This window comes from Sphaeramia orbicularis, chromosome 9 (assembly GCF_902148855.1).
Source record: "Sphaeramia orbicularis chromosome 9, fSphaOr1.1, whole genome shotgun sequence".
Taxonomy (NCBI): Eukaryota; Metazoa; Chordata; class Actinopteri; order Kurtiformes; family Apogonidae; genus Sphaeramia; species Sphaeramia orbicularis.
In genome coordinates, this window is record NC_043965.1 from 54,103,113 (window position 1) to 54,124,558 (window position 21,446).

The 21,446-nt window shown below is 37.2% G+C and overlaps 1 protein-coding gene across 2 annotated transcripts in view; it reads right to left on the minus strand.

The window, feature by feature from the left end:
- LOC115425618 (phospholipid-transporting ATPase ID-like) overlaps positions 1-21,446 on the minus strand; it is an 80,429-nt gene that overhangs the window by 38,682 nt on the left and 20,301 nt on the right. For both annotated transcript variants that reach the window (XM_030143265.1, XM_030143264.1), the window contains exon 2: positions 1,086-1,167. In XM_030143265.1, the coding sequence (XP_029999125.1) occupies positions 1,086-1,128 (43 nt within the window). In that variant the 5' untranslated portion in view covers positions 1,129-1,167. The remainder of the gene's footprint in view (positions 1-1,085; positions 1,168-21,446) is intronic.

The following is a 21,446-nucleotide window of genomic DNA, read 5'->3' on the forward strand; positions in this document are numbered from 1 at the left end:
CATTAGTGTTATTACGAGTCTGGTCTTGACCAGCTCTCAATGGAAAGTGTAATGAGATGACTTGACACGATATAAATAAATTTGATTTGATTAGTTACAACATAATACTAACACAACTGCATATAATAATATTTAGCATATAGCTGAAATTACTGGTTTTGTTTGATATTATATGGTCTGTCAACTAGCTAGCTAGCTTCACAGTGTCTAGGTTTACATAATGTGAAGTCAACAAATACATACAATACAACACAAACACAACACAAAATAACTGTATACTTAGTAAGTAGCTGAAATTACCTGCTGGTGTTTCATATAACAGTGTTAGCAATGTGGTCTGTTTTCACAGCACAGTAGCAAAAGCATTACCTTGGAAAGCTTAAGGACTTCAAAATTGGATATTACTTTTTGACACACTGTTTAATGAATAGAAAAAGATGAAAAAAAAAAAAAAAAAACATTCTTGTGCAAAATGAAATTTACCTGTTAATAATAATACTGTGTCAGATAGTATAACTTAACACCAACAGATAATTTTAGCATTCATTTGATATTAAAGTTACATGGTTTGTCAACTAGCTAGTCTGCTTATCAAGCAGGCATGCAGTGTGTTCAGCGAACCTGTATGTTGTGTGATATCGGCATTACTGTCACAACACAACACAACACAACACAACACAACTGCTTCTAAAACTACATGTGTTAACATTTAGCAAGTAGATGAAGTCACCTGAGGATGAACAGTGTGAGTTAGTAGTTTGGTCTGGTTTTTCTAAACATTTGCAGTAGAATTATTTGAGCGAGTTTATAAGTTGGACTTTTAGAGCTTTTGCTTGTTCAACAAAACATATAATAATTTACGGACAGCTATACTACTGCAGTTGTGGTTGACATCTGCTAATAAATGTTTCAATGAATGTTGCACAAATGTTTTCTGTGTTACCATGTCAGAAAGTTACAGTTGGGTTCCTCTCCTCATTCATTGTTTTTCACAGAACCAAGATGGGAGCAGGCAGAATGCCAAACCCTTCTTTTCTCCAGTCTTTGTGTGTGATGTTTTGAGCATCCAGTTGGTTAAGGCTTACCTCTCTCTTTCTTCCTGACACAGTCCAGGCCAAAGAACGACATTTTCTCTTCCACTTCCTGCTATCTATCCATCATATCTGTCTGTGATAAAAGACAGAAAGCCGTTACCACCTGACAAGGCAAATAAGATATATGAAACTCCCAGTATCTTCATTAGCCTAAAAAATAAACCCCTCAAGCTGTTTAAATCAAACACTACCTTTCTACAGGAAACTCAGAGTTTCAACATCTTTCCTGTAAATGGTGAATGACTGCATTTTTACCAGCACATGCCCTATGAGGTAATCTGCATCCAGTGGTACAAATTCATAAAGTAAGGTCCAAGGAATTTTTACTCTGTTTTATTATAGGTTTTCCTTCTCTTTACTGCTATATGGAATTTTTTTCCAGAACAAGTAGAGAAGCTGATGGTGGGGACTTTAACTTTTAAAAGTACCATATTATGTGTGTTGCTGTGAGACAAAAATGTGTGTGGGTATATGAAGGAGCGAGGCTGTAGATGAAGAGCATGCTGAGCAAAAAGCCACGGGGAATGTAATTAAAAAACATATGCCGAAGAGAGGAGGGGGGAGGAGGAGGAGGAGGGAACAAGTTGAGTATTTCCTTCTCCTTTAGGCTGAACAGTCCTTACTCCAGGTTTACATCAGCCATTGAGCTTGTTAATGCTTTTCCCATGTAGGGAAGAGTGAGTCAGAGGGAGGTTCCTCTGACGTCACACATCCACTCGTTCAGTCATCCTGACAGTAAAAGGCCACAGTCAAGTGTCCTGTCTAGATCCTTGTCTGGATCAACCAAGCGAAGCTGAGACTGAAAAGAGGCAGATGATATGTGTGCCTACTGTTCTAAAACATTTTGGGTAAAACTGGTAAACTGCTGGATTCCATTTCATTTCTTTTTTAAACTTAATTGAGAATATTCTTGTTCACAATGTTAGGGTATTGTTGGCTCTAATCTACCCTTAGTAGTGTCTGTTTAATTTACAGGTCTAAATGTGATCTATGGAGAAAGTTGTCAACCTGACAAAGTGAAATAGAGGTCACTGATCCCATTTTCATCATCATCATCATCATCACTGTAATAACACGTATGAAAAACTCATTAGCTAAATGTCGAATCTGAACACATTTAATATGAAAAATTGTATTATACATTCACACTTTGCATGTGAACATCTGATCTCACCAAACCATTGTCTAATTAAAGACAATGAACAGTGAGGTCCACTCACTGTTCATGCAGAGGCGGACCTTATAGACCCTGGAGACCACATTGGACCTGAGATTGTTGATTCACTGTCTTCAATGGAACTGTTACTGTCACTGTACTGTAATGTGTGCGTAAATGACCAAAAATAGTCATTTGCCTAATAAAGGGTTAAGCAATTGATTACCATTCATTCTAATATTATCCTCTGTATTTTGTGGTTTTTCAGTGAAAATCAGGTATTTTCCTACATTTCACTGATCATGTATATGTCCATAAAAGCTCAGGTTAAAGTTTAGGGCTATTACATCAGAAACAGAGAAAACTGGAGAAAAGAGACTTTTCAGTGAAAATATCAATAACTGAACATAAACCCAGTGTGTCCATCCACTGTCATTGATCCAGCTCCATGGGTTCTACTGGTGAATCAATGTTGTAGAAGATGATGGCATTTCCATGTTCAATACAGAGCCTCTGAATGTCCAAATGGGTCATTTCTGATGACCATGAAAAGATGACAAACTGTATTTTACAACGATTTTTTTCAATGTATTGATGGGTTTTGTGGTTCAGAAGTAGTTAAACATTTTAGATCAGTAGATGCTTTTAGTTGCTGGTGGCTGTTTGGGTCTTTATGGGTTAATGTCATTAGGACCTGGGTTTTTCTCCTGGTGTGAGAAACCCAAAGGTCTTTTGTGAATCACTCATTTAGTACATTTAGTATATTAACACTCCCATTTCTAAAGTTGTCACTTGCTAGTGATAACATGATGATAGTTTATCTGTTTCCAGAAATACCAGCTTCAGTTTTCAGCCTAAATCTACTCTAAAATCAGCGACAGCAGATGCTGACTGAAGATGAATTAGATGTGTTGAATCTTTGAAAGTCAGTAAGAAAAGTGATTTTGTTTCCATAAAGTGGTTTGGAGTGAATAAACTAGGGTGTGTAAGGTCAGAAGGAGAAATTTGGATACAAACCATCAAGCCAAGGTGGAGCATTCTGTTACTGTTTTTCAACTAATATGGCTGTAATATTACTTCTCATAGATGAGACAATTTGGAAATGTATACAATTTAGCCCCTTCCTCAGTCCAGACAACCTGTTGTACCTGACATGTCAGAATATCTGGGAGTACAGTAAACCGCTGGTCAGACCCACCAAAAAGCTTCCCTTTCCATTTTCATACAGATACTCATTTCATAAAAAGTCTAAATCTATTCATTTTATGAGCCCCTTAGTCCTCATGAGGGTCACAGGGGTAGTGGAGCCTGTTCCTGCAAACAAGGCGAAGGCAGAATACATGTTGGATGTGTCAGCAGTTCATCACAGGGCTGGCATGTACAGATGAACAACCATTCCCTCTCTCCTTCACACATATGGATGATATAGATTTACCAGTGAACCTATTAAGCTGCATGTCTTTGGGTGGTGGGAGGAAGCCGGAGTACCCAGAGAGAACCCACAAGGAGACAAGGAGAACAAGCAAACGCCACAAAGAAACCTTCCATTCTCATCAACAAAAAACAAAACAAGTGTTCAGAGAACGCAAACCTCCGCCAAACACCCCGAACGGTGTGCATGTGTGGATCGACTATTTCTTTTTAATTAAACAGTTTCCAGGTTGTTCCATACAACAGAAAAAGTTGAAGCTTGGTATCAGTCATGTGTATGTCAAATTATATTCAATTCCAATCAATATTTATTGAGTTATAATGAAAAATATGTCATAAATGGGATTTTCACTGTTAAGTTGAAATGTCCACAGAGTCCACATTCCACAGTGGATGTGGACAATTTTGTGCCAGATACAAGATATTGTTCTAAGCTACAGGTGGATCAAACTGGAGGCTAATCGGAGTCGTTTTGAATTTTTTATGAATTTTCGAAAATTGCTCAGTGATGAGAGATAGGAAAATTGTAGATTTTGTGACCCTGCTGTGACCTTGAACTTTGGCCTACTTGGCCCATAATTTAATGGGTTGGTCCCAGGGCCTAGGCCTATCTGTGGGGAAGATTTGGTAAAGATGGTTGGAATAGTTTTCCTGTAAAGTTGCTAACAAACAAACAAACACGCAAACAAACAAGCAGACAAAGCAAAGTGATCACAATACCCTCTGGCGGAGGTAAAAACACCTCTATTAAATGACAAAACTTCTCCATTGCCATTTCCATAAAGAGTTTCCAACATGAAACTTCAAAATCTGCATTAAATATGACAGAGGTAGGTCAAATGCCAAGACCTACATAAGCAAAGTAGGCCACACCGTCTTCACCTCGTACTAATTGAGACATATGTGCTGATGTTTCTCCTAATTAAGACCACATTTCCCATGTACCCTGCCGCTTCCTTCCTCCCCTCTTTCCTAAACAGCATTGCCTCCAGGATGACCACAGATCGATGTGTGGGAATTTTTTTTCCCACCAGCTTGATGTAATACTTTTTGTGGTGTGTACCCAAAAGCCATGGAGTGTGATTGTAGTAATCTCTCAGAATTAATGTGCTAGGCCAATACTTTGCTGATAAAACATATTAAGACTCAGAGCTGTCCATTTGAACCTCTTTATCCTCCTAAAAGTTCATTTTCTTCTTGGAGATGATTAAATTCTTTCAGTACTATGGTGGGTAAAGGTTGTGATGTTTGTGTATGAGCATGTGTGTAAAACATGATGCCAAAAATCAGCTATGTGAAAAATTTTTACAAAACCACAAAGTGACTAAAAATCTCATGGGAGAAAATATTGAGTACAAATGTGGTCCTAAGTGGGAAATGGGAAAAAGTATGTTTGTGAGTAAATCTGTGTGTGTGTGTGTGTGTGTGTGTGTGTGTGTGTGTGTGTGTGTGTGTGTGTGTGTGTGTGTGTGGAGCCCAGACCTCATGTCCCCCTATTGAGGATTCCTGAACAGGAAACAGTGGTTTTGAAGATCCCGCCCCTCTGCATTGGTTGCTAAGCAACAGAGCTATAAATATCTGCCACATGCATTTGTTAAAGAACGCTTTAACCAGAATGCCAGGACTATGGAAACACACACATAACAGGACATGTGGGCAAGACACCGTGTGTTTTGTCTGCTTCATTGTTTTTGTGTGTCTACAATACATGTGCGTCCACAAGTACCTGTGGTCTGTTTGGGTACAATCCTGTAAATCTTTACATGTGCAAACATTTACACAGAAGCGGATGCACAAAGTCACACACACAGCCAGACACTTGTAACCAGCCATCATAAATCAAAATATCCCACCACAAAGTCTCTAAAGCAAACAGTCGTCCTATTCATGCATTCCGCTAAATTAACTACACAGTTTATTCCACCACCAAATACAAGGTCATGTGACCTGACACAGAGGGGTGTGTCCAACCTGGTTAGCAGGAAGAAGTGACATTAAGCTCCCAACAGTAATGGTGAAGATTTAATAAGGCCTTTAAACCTGAAAGTCAAATGGTATGCTGAATGTCAGGGAGGTGTTTTCGAGTTTCACCCTCATTCTGGCAGACTGTGAAACTTTCCAGGCTTCGCTGTTTTACTGAGACACCACAGAGACAAGAACCAGAGGGCTAGTTGTGAAGAAACAGTCATGCAGCTCTTGAGTAAATGCTAAGTTCCTCTAATAGTCCACCTTTTGTTAGAGTCACTTCCATTTAAAGTGGGCAGACCAACATGACTTCTAACTTGAATGACCAAATATGTTGTTTCCCTTCTCAAATGACTACACCAGTTAAGACTCCTGTTTGACCAGTATTCCCTATAAAGGCTGGATGCAACTAAAATATCTGTACATGGATAACATAAACATATACAAAATCATAGTTGCATGTAGGCTGTGAAAATACCATCTTAAAGGTTTAGACAAGTTTAGGCACAAAAACTACTTGGTTATATCAACAAAACAAAGTAGAGGTCTATCCATTAATCTGTTTGGTAGAGCTGGGCAAAATGGCCAAAAGAATTCATCTAGATTTTTTTTCAACATTATGAGGACAAAACATAAATCAAAAATACTCTTTCTTAAATTGAATTACATGTCAGGTTGGAGATACATATTCACAATTAATATATTCCAAAAAGCAAAAAGGTTTTTAAAAATTTGTTGAGCAAGAAAAGTCTCCAGAGGTGTAATCTCAATTTTGCGATTAAGGTGTTTGTCATGATTTTCACAAAGTAAAACCTCAGTTAGTGTTGATGGGACCACTGTTGACACCAGCAGAACTTAAAGCTTCAAACAAATTATGAAGCCCTTTACAGGCCTAATTCTTAATTAAAGTGTGCATTTTATAAGACAGCTTTCTTTGTAAAATATGAGAACTATCAGGTTGTTGGTTATAGTATCATCAGTAATCATAAAACCAGCCACTAATTAATTTATTTAAGTATTTATCACTTTGACACAGGCTGCCTTGAGATGACACAAAGTTAGCCTGATCTGGCTGGTTTTGTCATATGCAGTGGAATGTAGTAAACATCAACCAAACATTGTGTCCTGACAGAAAGTCTAACATATCTGATTCCTACAATGTGTTCAGATGAGGCTGTGATGCGGACCTGGAATGCTGAGCGCTCTACATGCAGTCACAGTTGAAAACATGGAAACGCGATCAGTATTTCACCTTGAAGGATCGACATCCCATAATCTTCATGAATGTGTGTGCAGTTTTTGTCCTTTTTTAGGCTTTTCCCAACACAGATTTAATATTATGTTATGAGAGAGTAGCAGGGCCAATGCAGATTCTGTGCCAGCATCATAAATACCATTTTGTACATTAGTGTTTCTACTGCTATAGCCAAGGGTTAAAAATAGATACAGTCAGATTAACTTTATTAATCCCCAAGGAGAAATTCATTATCCATCAGCTCCAAAAAGAAGCAAAAATAAAAACAGACAAAAAAAGCAAAATAAAAACAGATATTTACTAAAACAATGAAAAAAAATATGCCTAGACTTATTAATGTTATAAATAACAACATTGTGTCTGAGCAGAGGCAGCATGTTTTAAAGCTTTACACAGATGCAGCTCGTCTGAAATCCAGATAGCTATAGACATATACAGTGCAGAATTTCACTCAGAGCATATATACGTAGCCTGGCCAAAAAAGTCCCACTTCACAATATTTAGCCTTTGGCTTTGCCTATGACACACATTTACTGTGGCACCATTTCATTAAGCCTATGCAATGTTACAGCATTTATTTCCAGCATTTTATGCTGAACCTAGACCTGACCACCTGATGCAACCCTAGATGGTAAGACTGCAGCCACAGGCTTGTACAGTAGGCATTAGGCATGATGGGTAATCACTTCATAAGCCTCTCACCCTGATGCTCCCACCACTCTGGAACAGGGTCAGTCTGGACTCAGCAGACCACATGACCTTTATCCATTGAAACAGTCCAATTTTTATGTTCTCAACCAAACTAATGGTTGTTCAACCCTTTATCAAGCAAGTGACTATTTTTGGTCATTTCCATACACATTACAAGGCAGTGAAAGCAACATTTCCAGTGAGGACAGTGAGTCCCCAATCTGAGGTCCAGTGTGGTCTCCAGGGTCTGTCAGGTCCACCTGTGCATGAACAGTGAGTGGACCTGCTTTGTTTGGTACCATGCAGTAATGGTACTAATGTAAGGAATGATGTTCAAAGGGGTCATGCGGATGTGGACAGGGGTCTGGACCAGCACACATGGGGGTCTAATGTTCTAACAGTCATGCTCTAATGTTATCAAATACATGTTCCTTTCACTTTACACATGTTTTTCTTGTATTTTTTATATTTACTTCTTGTATTATTATTATTATTATTATTATTATTATTATTATCATTATTATTATTATTATTATTATTATTATTATTATTATTATTATTATTATTATTATTATTTTGCCACTTATGCGTAAGGAACCAAAAATGATAACTTCACTGACACAAAAGTAATAAAGTCTTGGTTTGTCCTCCAATAACTCACTAAGGTTGGAATTTTCAATTTCAATTACCCTATAAAGGGATAAGAAATGAGAAGTTACTCACTAGGATTACTAGTGAGTTACTAGTGAGGGTTACTAGAACTTGTACTAACTTGCAGTAAATATCCAATGGAGGGCTCTGAACTATTTGACAAGTTAAATACAGGTGAAGATAGTGTACATTTACACACATTCAGGAGAACCTCCTTCTAAATTATGTCAAACACAATTAAAAACATGTCAGTGACATTCAACAGACAAGACCACGTGTACAACATTTAATGGTTTGGCAATTTAGTTGTCTATTGGTTTTTTTCTTTCTTCAAACTACTGTTATTTTATCAGCCTTTAAAAAACCCACATGAGTGTTGTGACGATGATAGTTTGGGTGTTGACCTCCAGATAACAGCAGGATGTGAACTGTGGATTGCACTCAGCAGGTTGTCAGAAAAAAACAACTATTTACAAGTTTCCAACAGGAGGAAGGACTTGGACAGACAGTATTGCGTTTTAATCGTTGTACTTTGATTGTAAGTTACATTTAATTAACCTTTATCTACAAGCAGACAGGAAACCACACATGAACATTATGTAAAAGGAAGAAAGATAATTTCAAGGATCTGATCTCAAGATGGCATTATCATATAAACTTATTAAAACAAGGTAACTACAACAAGCTGTCACATTTCCTGTGAGAGATCAGATTACAAGACAGAACATCAAACTATTTACTGAAATCAAACATCAGCTTGTTGATTATTCGAGCAATAAATCATCCTTTGTGACTCCCACCGCCTCTTTGACTGGATTCACATCTTAGGCTGTAGGCCTTTTAATCTTTTATCAGACACTCCAAACAGGATACTGTACAAGATAATGCTGGTCTTATTTTAACAATTTGTCATGATTAACAAATCTCCTGTCAGGACTAAAATCAACATTCATTCTATTAGTGCATGCTGAGTCACAGCCTGAATAAATGATGGCTGCATTCTCTCAACCAAAAGTGATTAAGAACACAAATCAAAGAGCCCTGGTTGTGTTTGGACGACATATTTTTCCATTACTATGAACAATGCAGCACTGTGTTTGTGTCATGAGCACAGCAGTATGAACACAGAACTAAAGTGCAATGAGCGATTTAGAGATACAGTTGTGTTGTAAGATATCTGAAGACAATAAATACAGAAGACTTGGATGTCTGAAGGTTATGTTTTTTTTTTTACCTTGGCTTCAGAATGACCTTTTTCTTACACCACTTTGCTAGTAATCAACAAATTAGTTGAGCACAAAAAATATTTTTCTTCTGCTGCCAAAAAGGAGAACAATCTATACCCAGGAGCAGGTTAGAGTTAGTAAGTGATATCTGGTAATTACACACTGTAAAAAAAGTTTGTAAAATCAACAGCAGAATGTTGTAAAATCACGACATTAAAAACCTGCAAATTAAAAAACAATGAAGCAATGTTTACTTAAAGGCAATATTTTGTAAAATCTAAATCCAAATACAACTGTTATTTTCAAAGTAGAAATATGTAAAAAAAAAAAAAACTAGAAAAGCACTCGGAGAACGTAGACCTCCGCCAAGGCAGATCAGTGCTCCCCCCGATCATCACCAAAATTTAATCATTTGCTCCTTGTGCCAGTATCAACATTTCCTGAAATTTTCATCTAAATCCGTCCATAACTTTTTGAGTTATCTTGCACACGGACAGACAGACAAACAGACAGACAAACCAACGCCGGCAAAAACATAACCTCCTTGGCAGAGGTAATAATAACACTTTGTTGAATTTACAGATTACTGTTGTTTAAACAGATTAATCATGTAATATAAAAGAACATTAAAATACTGTTAAAATTAGAATATGACAGTGTTAAAATAACAGGCATCTTTTGTCAGTTCGGTCTTTTTAAAGAAATAACCCATACAACTTATTAGCACTCACACTGTGCAGAAATAATTAATAATTAGTGATCCCACGTATACGAGCATTTTACCCAAATGAAACTGCATACACTATTATCTCACTTTTATTAATTTATTTGAAAAATTGAACAGTACAGGGTGGGGAAGCAAAATTTACAATAAACATTTAGTTGTTTTTTCTCAGCAGGCACTACGTCAATTGTTTTGAAACCAAACATATATTGATGTCATAATCATACCTAACACTATTATCCATACCTTTTCAGAAACTTTTGCCCATATGAGTAATCAGGAAAGCAAACGTCAAAGAGTGTGTGATTTGCTGAATGCACTCATCACACCAAAGGAGATTTCAAAAATAGTTGGAGTGTCCATAAAGACTGTTTATAATGGAAAGAAGAGAATGACTATGAGCAAAACTATTACGAGAAAGTCTGGAAGATACTATTAAAGAAGAATGGGAGAAGTTGTCACCCCAATATTTGAGGAACACTTGCACAAGTTTCAGGAAGCGTGTGAAGGCAGTTACTGAGAAAGAAGGAGGACACATAGAATAAAAACATTTTCTATTATGGACATTTTCTTGTGGCAAATAAATTCTCATGACTTTCAATAAACTAATTGGTCATACACTGTCTTTCAATCCCTGCCTCAAAATATTGTACATTTTGCTTCCCCACCATATACAGATATCAGCCCTGGTTTAAAATTAACAGGTGGTGCATCTGTTTTGAAATGAGTAAGAACTAAAACTGTAGTGAATTTAAAAAATCATGAACTATACTTTCCATATTAAAATAACTTTTTACAGCTAGTGGTTTAAAACACTGGAGTGTTAAATGTTCTTGAAACATGTATTTCTTTACATTCCCGCATAAATAAATGCCTGCATATGAATTGCAAACTATGTGAGGTCAGCCTCATCCAATCAGTGAGCAGCAGTTTGCTGCAGCTGTTTCATTGCACCACAGACCTAACTTGAGAGAGGGCGGAGGCAGTTCTGCGAAGCTCACATGACATGTGCCTGCGTGCAGGCCATTGCTAAAATTTGTGATTCTGTGAAGAATTCAGATCTGTTTTCTTTCAGTCATCAGGGACCAATGAGAGCAACATATTCAAGAGCTCGGGTATTCAAAAATATGTTTCAATACATAGAGCCTAAAAAAGTAACATTAGGAACTGATGACAATAGGACCCAAAGGTTTGCTTATTACATACCTGTGAAAGAAATCATAACTAACCTATTAGAATCAGAATTGTGGAAGAATTCAGCGACCCAACAGTCTCATGAAACAGATCCAAATGTTTTGGGTGACATACCTGATGGACAGATTTTTAAGTCCAACCAGTTCTTCATAGAAAATCCAGGATGCCTAAAGCTAATCCTGTACCAGGATGCTTTTGAAATTGTTAATCCTCTTGGTTCCTCTAAGAAAAAACCAAGTTTTTGGAAGTCTATCTTTCAGTGGCAAAGTTGCCTGCCCATGTGCGTTCCAATACTGATCATATGTCTCTTAATTTATTGTGTGGAGAGAGTGACATAAAACAGTTTGGATTTTCCAAGGTTTTCTCTGAGATGTTGGTGGGTTTAAAAGATCTGGAGGAAAATGGGATAACTGTAGGGGGAGAAACTGTCAAAGGGGCTCTGTACTGCATTGCTGGTGATAATTTGGGTTCACATGGGAATGGGGTGTTTACTGAAAACTTTAGTCGTTCTCAATACTTCTGCAGGTACTGTGAAGTCAGACAAAGTGAGTTTGAGTGAGATAATCCAAATGTATGTGGTCCACAGCGCACCCCTGAGTTATGATTCTGCTGTTGGTGATCTACTAGCCCAGGAGTGCCAAGACGTCAAAGGCATAAAGGTAAACTCTGTATTCAGTGGTCTAAAATCTTTTCATGTTTGCCAGCCTGGACTCCCACCTTGCTTAGGCCATGACATACTTGAAGGTGTCTTATCATATGAAGTTGCACTGTACTTGAAGTATTTTATTAAGAAAAAGAAATAGTTTACATATGAGTTTGGAACCAACGCCTCAAGCGGTTCAAGTACAAAGGATCAGATGTTCTCACAAAGCCATGTGCTGTCACCCCTGAGGCATCCGAGCTTTCAGGTCAAGCCATTCAGAACTGGAGTTTCCTAAGATTGCTGCCTGTATTAATTGGTGACAAAATTGAAAATACAGAGGATGACATGTGGCAATTATTGCTCCAGCTTAAAGATATTGTTGAAATGACACGTGCACAAAAGATTTCATTGTCATAGGTAGCCTATCTTGACATTATAGGCCAAGAATATTTGGAAACAAGAAAGTGTTTATTTCCAAACAGTCCACTGACACCAAAACAACATTTCTTGTGTCACTATCCAGCGCTAATTTTGAAATTTGACCCCTTAATCAGAGTGTGGACAATGTGTTGGAAAGCAAACACAGTTACTTGAGAAGGTGTGCCAGGCATTTGAAAAACTTTAAAAACATCTGCCTAACCTTGTCCGAAAGACATCAGATGTTTCAGGCATACCTTTCAGCTGGCCCTGGACAGTCAGCTTCCTAAAGTCAAAGACAGTTGTACTTTTTACCCCAGCCTTTACAGTGATGCTATTAAACATGTAGTGAGAGAGTTTGGCTTTTCCAAACAAACTACTAGTGTTTCCACAGAAATAGAGTATTAAGGCACATCATATGAAAAGGGAAATTTCCTTGTCTCAAAAAATGATGAGTCTGTTGATTTTTGGGAACTTGTCATTATTTTAATTAAAAATGATGCAGCTGTTTATTTTGTGATGGATATACTGTACATATACCTGACTGTCATTTTGAATACCATCTGTACTCAGTGACAAAACAGAGTACAAGGTTGGAATGTCTTAACATTAACAGTTTGGTCGATTTTTATCCATTACCATTATATATTCTTAATGGGCACCAAACCATTCCACTGAAACACAGCGTTTTGTCAAAATAAGGACAATTTTTGTATCTTTTGAGGAGAAACCATACTTAAAATGAATGCATGGGCTGAGGAAGGAAGGATAATATTCGAAGATAACATGAAAACAGCCATTTATCCTTTTAGATGTACAGATATAAATTATAAATCTTCATTTAGTATTTACTCAAAATTCCTCTTATGAGATTCCTCTTATCTGCATATAGAGTGCACAGTGTTACTTGATCATGTTACATTTCTTTTTACTCATATTCTTGAAAAAAACTGTTATTCTTACTTGATTCCAGAAATCATGGACTTGGAGCAAACATTTCTACACACTGCTATCATTGAGGTCTTACCGGATCTTCCAGAGATGACCAAAGATATTCTGGAAAAGACCTTACAATCCCTTGGAGTGGAGAGATCTGATGATTTTCAGTTCATTGAGGAAGGTGATTTGCTGTCAGCAAAGAGGCCAGTTCAAGCCCGAAAAGTCCTTGCAGCTTGGAAGCTGAGATGTAAGTCAATTTTTGCAGTACAGGATGCAACCAGTTTCCAATATAGCTTGTCTGAAAGACTAGTTTAACATTTGACATTTGTGTGTGTGTGCATGTGTGTCCAGGCCACACTCCTGAAGCCAGCAGCTCCATTGGTACCTCGCCAGGACCTTCCACACCTTTGCCATCATTTTCACCCATAAGTTCATCGTCAACTTCCTCTAACAGCTGTCCAAGTCCTGACATAGACTGGGTGGATAACTTTATCCTACCATGGGAAAAGTTCCCAGAAGAACTGATGCAGTCACCGGAGAGAGGGAAATAACCAAGTCCATGACCAAGAAAGGAGATGGTCTGGATTGTGGTCTGAGGGATGATGCAAAAAAACCCTTGCATTGGCAAAAGGCCCACTACTAAAGTTGCCAAGAAGATGGTAGCAAGATATCCAAAATCTCTGTAAAATGTAATAGAGGGAGATGTGATTGGGCCAGGGTATCAATCTCTAGCCAAGCAAATGTAATATAGGATCGACAATACGAGGTGATCCAGCACTCCAAAGATAAGAAAACGAAAGCATCTCACTGAGTCTGACACAGATGAAGTCTCCCCAGAGCAGAGTAGCAATCCAAGACACCTACAGCTGCATTAACTGGCATGAAAAACTCCTGCCCCTTGGAGAGACTGCAGAGACCCAGGAGGAGAAGAGAGACTGAAGGGGATGTCTCTGCAAACTGATGTGAATCCACAGGAAGTGAAACAACTACTGAAGGTGACTTTCTTCACACAGCGTAAAAACCTCAACCAGGGGAAAAATCTAAAATACCTCCAGGAAGAGTGGCCATTTTGGTTCATTGAACTTGGTATGGCAGTGCACTTTAAGGAACTCACTGGATTTGATCTTAAAGGAACGTTCACAATGAATGTGGATCTGAAGGGCAAACGTCTCCTCAACTACATGACTACTGTTTGTGTGAACAAGAGTAAAAAATTCCTACAGGCTCTAACAAAGTTGAAAATGATGAGGGAAGAGCTGAATGGCTGCTCCGAAGACGTCAAAGAAATGGTGCTGCTTCTCCTGTCCTACTTTGATGAAAAGGAAGACACAATGTTCTGTTTCGTGGAAGACACATGCCTGGCAGTGGAAGTACAGATGGACCAAGTTAACTTGACACCCACCATTGTTATATGGGGTAAGTTTTTCTTCTTCGTCATTCTCTCTTGTATTAACCAAATTTTCAGATTCTGTTTCAAATTCATGTTACAGTGTTTTTCATGACAAGCTTTTGTGTCATGTGGCCTTAAAAAGCTGCAAGTTTCTCACCTCTTAACCTGCACAGATATTGATTTCTGGATGGATTCTGTCCTTACAAATCTTAAAAATTAGAAAAAGCATAAACTTGTTTTTTTTCCTAAATGTTTCAGGAACAAAAATCTCTTTTCATTTGGTTAAAACTGTGTCCTGTTGTTTTTGTTTTTTTCTTTGGAGGACAATCCTGCTTTTCCTCCAGACGGTTCATGCTGAGCGTGGTTCGACACACTGTACATGACAACATCCCTTCCTTCACCTCTGCCAAGTGCAGGATGTTTGAGAGCTATTGTTGCTTTAACATCCATTACCCATCAGCGCTGGCGTCAACCCTGGAGTTTCTGCAGCGGTGTGTCCTTTTGAATCAAATTGAACTGAAACATATTAAGTTACTGCTGTAGTGACTCCGAGGTTAGGGGACTAGCCATCTTGCCTTTTTACTATTACAAGTTGCTTTTATTAATACTAGTACTTTTATTAATACTACTGTTTTAGGTTTTCCTTCTCTTTTCTAAGGTGTTTCTCCTCCATCAACCCAGAGAGGAGCACTAAAGTTGAGAAGACGTCCACATCCCATCTTCACGAGAACAGACAAGTCCTTACCTTGATTCAGGAACTTTCAGATCATGTGTGGTGTGATGTCTGTCTGTGTGTTTACTGTTTGTGATGTGATCCACAGTTCGAAGGTTTGCTTGTTTATTTATCATTACAGAGTTTCTATGCAGTGATTATATTTGTTTTTCATTTGTAATGTGATGTTGAAGGGCTTCTTTGAACATATTGGTAAACTTATTCCAATGAGAAAATCCTCTAATATTTATAGAGGGTTAAATGTTTTAGTTATACATTAAACAATTGTTTTGGAAGGGAAGTCTTTCCCCTAGTCTTTCATATATACTCTTTCATTTAATAGCAGGTGTGTTTCCTTCACAATGGAAAAGAGCAAAAATTATATCTTTAATTAAAAATAATAAAGAACAGTTTTCAGGCCAAAATAGCAGACTAATAAGTTTGTTACCAGCAGTAAGCAAAGTTATGGAAAAAGTTGTGTATGATCAAATACAAGAGTATTTTGAAGTAAATGGGTTAAACACAATATATCAACATACTTACAAAACAGGTCACTCCACAACTACAGCACTTACTCAGATTACTGATCACTGGCTACAGGAGATTGATAATAAGAACTTGGTTGGTGCAGTATTCTTAGACCTAAGTGCGGCCTTTGATATTCTAGACCATAATATTCTGTTGAAAAAGTTAGTTTGTTATGAATTTAAACCATCTGCTGTTAAGTAGATTGAAAGCTAACTCAGTAATCATGAGTACACAGTCTACATTAATGGTAGCTACTCAGAGGTTGAAAAGATGAGTTGTGAGGTGCCCCAAGGGGATTGTTTAGGACCCCTTTTATTTTCAGTTTTCACAAATGATTTTCCATTGGTAACGAAACATGCAACCATGGCAATATATGCAGATGACACATTATATTTATCAGCAAAAAATATAGGTCAGCTTAATACCATCTTAAATAAGGAGTTGGACTTAGTTGCACAATGGATAACAGACAATAAATTACTTATTAATGCAGGCAAAACAAAATGTATGGTTGTTGGATGAATATATTTTCTTAAGATGTCACCAACGTTGTGCTTAACTGTAGGAGAAAACGTAATTCAACAAGTAGATGAAGCTAATTTATTGGGTGTAATTGTGGATGGCAGACTGTCATGGAATGGCCAAATAAATAATATGTTGCAAAAAATGGGTTGGAGTATAGGAATAATTAGACACTGTAAGAAATGTATTCCCCCACTGGTTGACCAAGCTATTAGTTCAGTCATTAGTATTATCTCATATGGGTTATGCCTCAGTTGTTTGGTCAAACGCTAATGAAAATAATTTACACAAATTGCAAGTCGCCCAGAACAAAGCAGCACAAATTGTTTTGGGTTGCCCATACAGAACTAATAGAACCACAATACACAACAGTTTGACATGGTTAACTGTAAAATCTAGATTGAAATATTTTTTATTATAATTTATTCATAACATTATAGCAACAGAAACTCCAGAAATTATCCACAGAAAACTGTCATCTTTTACTGATCTACATAATTACTGTACAAGACGAACCAGTGAACCATGGTGTGCTCTGCCTTTAGGCAGAACAAATCAGTTACAGCAAACTGTTTTTTATCAGGCCATGGTTACATGGAATGGACACCAGGGTTTGTGTTGTTGGAAAATAACAGAAAATGTTTTCAAAAGAAATTAAAACTTTTCTTGTTTACACAACAGGCATGAAATGGAATGAGTATTGATAATATTGAAAGATGTTTCATGATTTGTAACAGACAGGTATTGTTTGGTGAAGGAGAACAAATGTATAACACTTACTTTGTTTGTTTATTTATTTTTATTGCATTGGGCTGTTGTATATGTCCCGTTTGTGTGTGTGTGGGAGGGATGGTGTAAGATTAATGTAAATAATTAAAATTGTAATGTAATGTAGAGGAGACCCCAGGAAAAATAGCAAGAGTTGCTAATGGGGATCTTAATAAATGAAATGAAATGAAAAAACAGCCTACTATAACTGTGTTTTTTTAAGTAGATCTACTTCATGCTGCAGTTTAATTAATAGTTGTAAGATGGTAGTGACCAATCTGCATGTAACGTATATAAATAGTTATTTTCACTGAGCAATTGTGGTGATGAAAATTATCCAACATTTGAGTTGGATAGTGGATAAGATTCACTGAACAAGAATGTATGTATTTCAAAAGTATAATTAATACATTTCAGAGGAAATTTTTGGGGAAAACAAAATTAATTAAATTTGCAGGAAAATTCAGTTAAATTTGCAGGAAAATTCATTTAAATGACAGTCTCATACTGAGGTTTTTACAGCAAAATGATGTTGTTTGTTGAGTATTTTTCAGTTAAGTTGAATGGGATTTGATGTAAAATAGACAACTGAAATTTAATATTACTGAAAGAAATAGTTTAGTAACAGTATTATCATGCTAATTCAACAGAAAATGCCTGTAAGATTTACAGGTTTAAGATATATTTTTTTTGGTAAATTAAAACAATTTTTGACTGTACAATTTACGGTTTATCCTGTAAAGCTATTTACATTTCTACTGTATTTTTAACAGAATTCTACTGGCAACCACAGCTGCCAGAATAATTCTGTAAAAACAAGTTGTTGTTTTTTTTTGGGTTTTTTTTGTTTTGTTTTTTTTTACAGTGCACAATTTAAGCAACTTTCAACAGTCTTTGCTGCAATCTAAGCTGTAGAAACAGCCACATCTCCAAAACACAGTGGTATGACTTGTAGAATGATTCACAGGATAAAACATCTCTGATATGCAGTTTGTGGATTCTAACATAAAAACTACAGATAAAATGTTTGAATGTACACTTAGCTGAAAAATCAGTCCAGGAAATGTAATCGGTGGTGTTTAAAGGTTCAATATCTATGCTTGTGTGATTATGTAAAGTTTGTGTTGGAGTTTGTTTTAGAACAGAATTTGCTAACTCCATTTCTAAGCTAAAGGCTGTCTCAGTTGCCTATATCTGTGATAATAGCCTGTACACTGATTTGTATGTACAGACCTGCAAACTCAGAGGTGACAAACTAAACCACCACCTGGGGTCTGCCTGACTACCCCTATTAAATATGTAGTTTTGAATATCCATACAAAGTGAAATTTACTATAGTAAATGATAAATAAATGACAGGACTGTTGAGAAAAACTTCAGTACAGCTGAAGGGATATGTTTCAGATGTAGATGTGTTAATAAATAAATACATACATACATACATACATACATAAATGTATGTATGTATGTATGTATGTATAGATAGATAGATTTAAATTTAGATATATATAGATATATGTAGCAGTGTTATTGTAATGGGGTATAGTTAGCCCAGGGAGGTAAATCGAGTACAACTAGATTGTAAATTCAGCATGTGATAGTAATAGATCTCCTCAATTGGAGTAACGCAAATACCAGTACGTAGCAACTCATCTCAAGTTGATCACAATAATCAAATCCATCTTATATCCTGTATAATACAATTTGCCATGAACAGTTACTGTGTGACTGTCAGAAGAACACAGCATGTAAACTAATAATCATATATCTATTCACTTTGATTTGACAAAAACGACATCAACCAGATAAATACAGTTAGTACATTGTTGACTCCTAAAGTGATCCCAAATAATATGGAAATCAACTCACTTAATTTGACTTTTTTCATTGGAAAATCTGCACAGGGGTAAATTCAGTACGACAGGTTTCACTACTGGATGTTTATATCAAAAAGGATGCAGTTGCACGTGCCTGCCAGTTTGGAGCATATACATAATTCTTATGGGGGTAAAAAAAATATATGGGGGTAAAAACTGTATGCGACAGCTGGCGAAACACTCGTGTGATGTGTTCTATCAACGCCACTGAAGATTCGGATAGTCCATTTTATTAAATGGGTTAGGAGAGTCAGGTGTGGGCCTACAGTGATGTTTTTCAACCTCTAGCGCTCAGTGTGCTTCCTCTGGAGGCCTATTTGGCAATGACTCATCAGTATCAGTGACTCTTACCTCTTTAATCTAAAGAGTAAAGGTTAAAGGTTAAGTCACTTTATTACTCCTGAAGGGGAATTCAGGCTGTTTCTCAATAATGAAGAATGCAGAATGCAGAATGCATTCTCAAGAATGCAGAGTACGGTCTTGTGAACTCGGCGAGTACGGTCTTGGTAAGAACGGTCCCAGAGATCGGACTTCCTAAGAACGTAAGTCTGTCTGTAACTGGAACGGCTACATACTTGCCAGCTTTCCTCCCTGTCTCTGCTGTATTTCTGTCATCTGCTCCCTGATGTATTTCCCTCAAATCACCACAATGTCACTTGATTTGATTTCAATACATTTGTACTAGTATTTACATGTCATTTATACACATTGTCTGATAAATGAATTACCTACAATAATAGTATGTATAAAACAGTATGAACCTTTACCAGTCTTTGGCATTTATACATTTTGCATATTTTTCAAAACTGTAATACATTTTGTTGAATCCCATATCACGACGATAAAGACGTATTTCTCGCTTTTCTGCCTCTCACTCTTGTGCTAACATTGTATCACATCGTTTCGTTACACTCATCTAGTCAATAATACATTTCTGAATTAAGTTGACACAGAAGCCGCCGTAGCATTCGAGAGTAGCACGAAGGCATCTTGGGATATTTGCCAGCCAGGTCTACATGAGTAACCAACTACTGCATCCTTGCTTTGAGCTAGCTGGCAAGAACGACATCCAGGTATTCCATGCGTTCTTGTCATGTCTACGCATGCGCGACTCACATCGTCCCTTGACACTGACCACCTCTGGAACCTGACTGGACATCTCAGGTGCCAGTGCCACCCCAGTTGATTGACAGGTCACTGCATGTCTCGTTGAAAGATGTGCGATTATTGGAAATGCAGACGAGAAAGGCAGAATAAACGTCTTTCAACTTGATGATGATTAATATCAATGGTCCACCTACTTCCAAGTTTAATCCTAGAAAATATACAAGCACCTGGTTCAGAGCCATGGTCCTGCCTCTTCTGTGAGTTCTAGACAGTGCGGTGGGAAATCTGCAGAAAGCAAATCTGTCTGGAATATACTGTAGTATGAGTCATGTAGTATGTAGCATGAAACCCAGCACTAGGTTGAAAGAGTATATCACTGCTGATGTGTTGTAAATGCATATATTTTTGTTCAGTGTTAACTAAATATTGTTGATTTGTAACATTGTTTTGTTGAATGATTTAAATTAACATGTTCAAAACAAAGTATTCACTCAAAAAATGATGATATTCAATATTTGTAGTGATATTTATATTTATCTAACGATGACTACTCCCATAAACAATTCCCAGCCTAGCTTAGTCTGTAGGCCTAACTGGTGATTTTTAACTGGACTGATATTAAATCATTTTTGTGAAAACTGACTTGTTTTTATGGTCTCGGTCTTGAATCGGTCTCGACTGCATTTGAAAACCAACGGTCTCGGTCTCGACTCAGTCTTGACCCTTCAAAGACTCGATCTTGACTCGGTTTTGACATAGGCTGTCTCATCCCCATCACTACACAGCACCTAGCATTAGCATTAGCATTAGCCCAGCACACACATTAGGAGTAGTGAGCTGCCATTGAAGGTGCTCACCAAATCCATCACTTCATGAGCACCATGGTCAGGGGCCCTGACAGGAGAAGTAGCACCCAGAACAAACCCGCATTGCGCAGATAGAACAGGTAAACTCAGTGCTGAACCTTTTTCGTGAGAGGCAAGTGTTAACCACGATGCCACCTCATCATCACCCCCATATAAAACCTACATTCCTAACATGGAAAGTACAGGTAGCATTTGCAGGTACAGTTAGTTGTACAAAAAAATCCAAATCTTCTCATAAATTTACCTTTTATTTTCAATATATACAATTCATATGTGGTTGTGTGCTTAGAT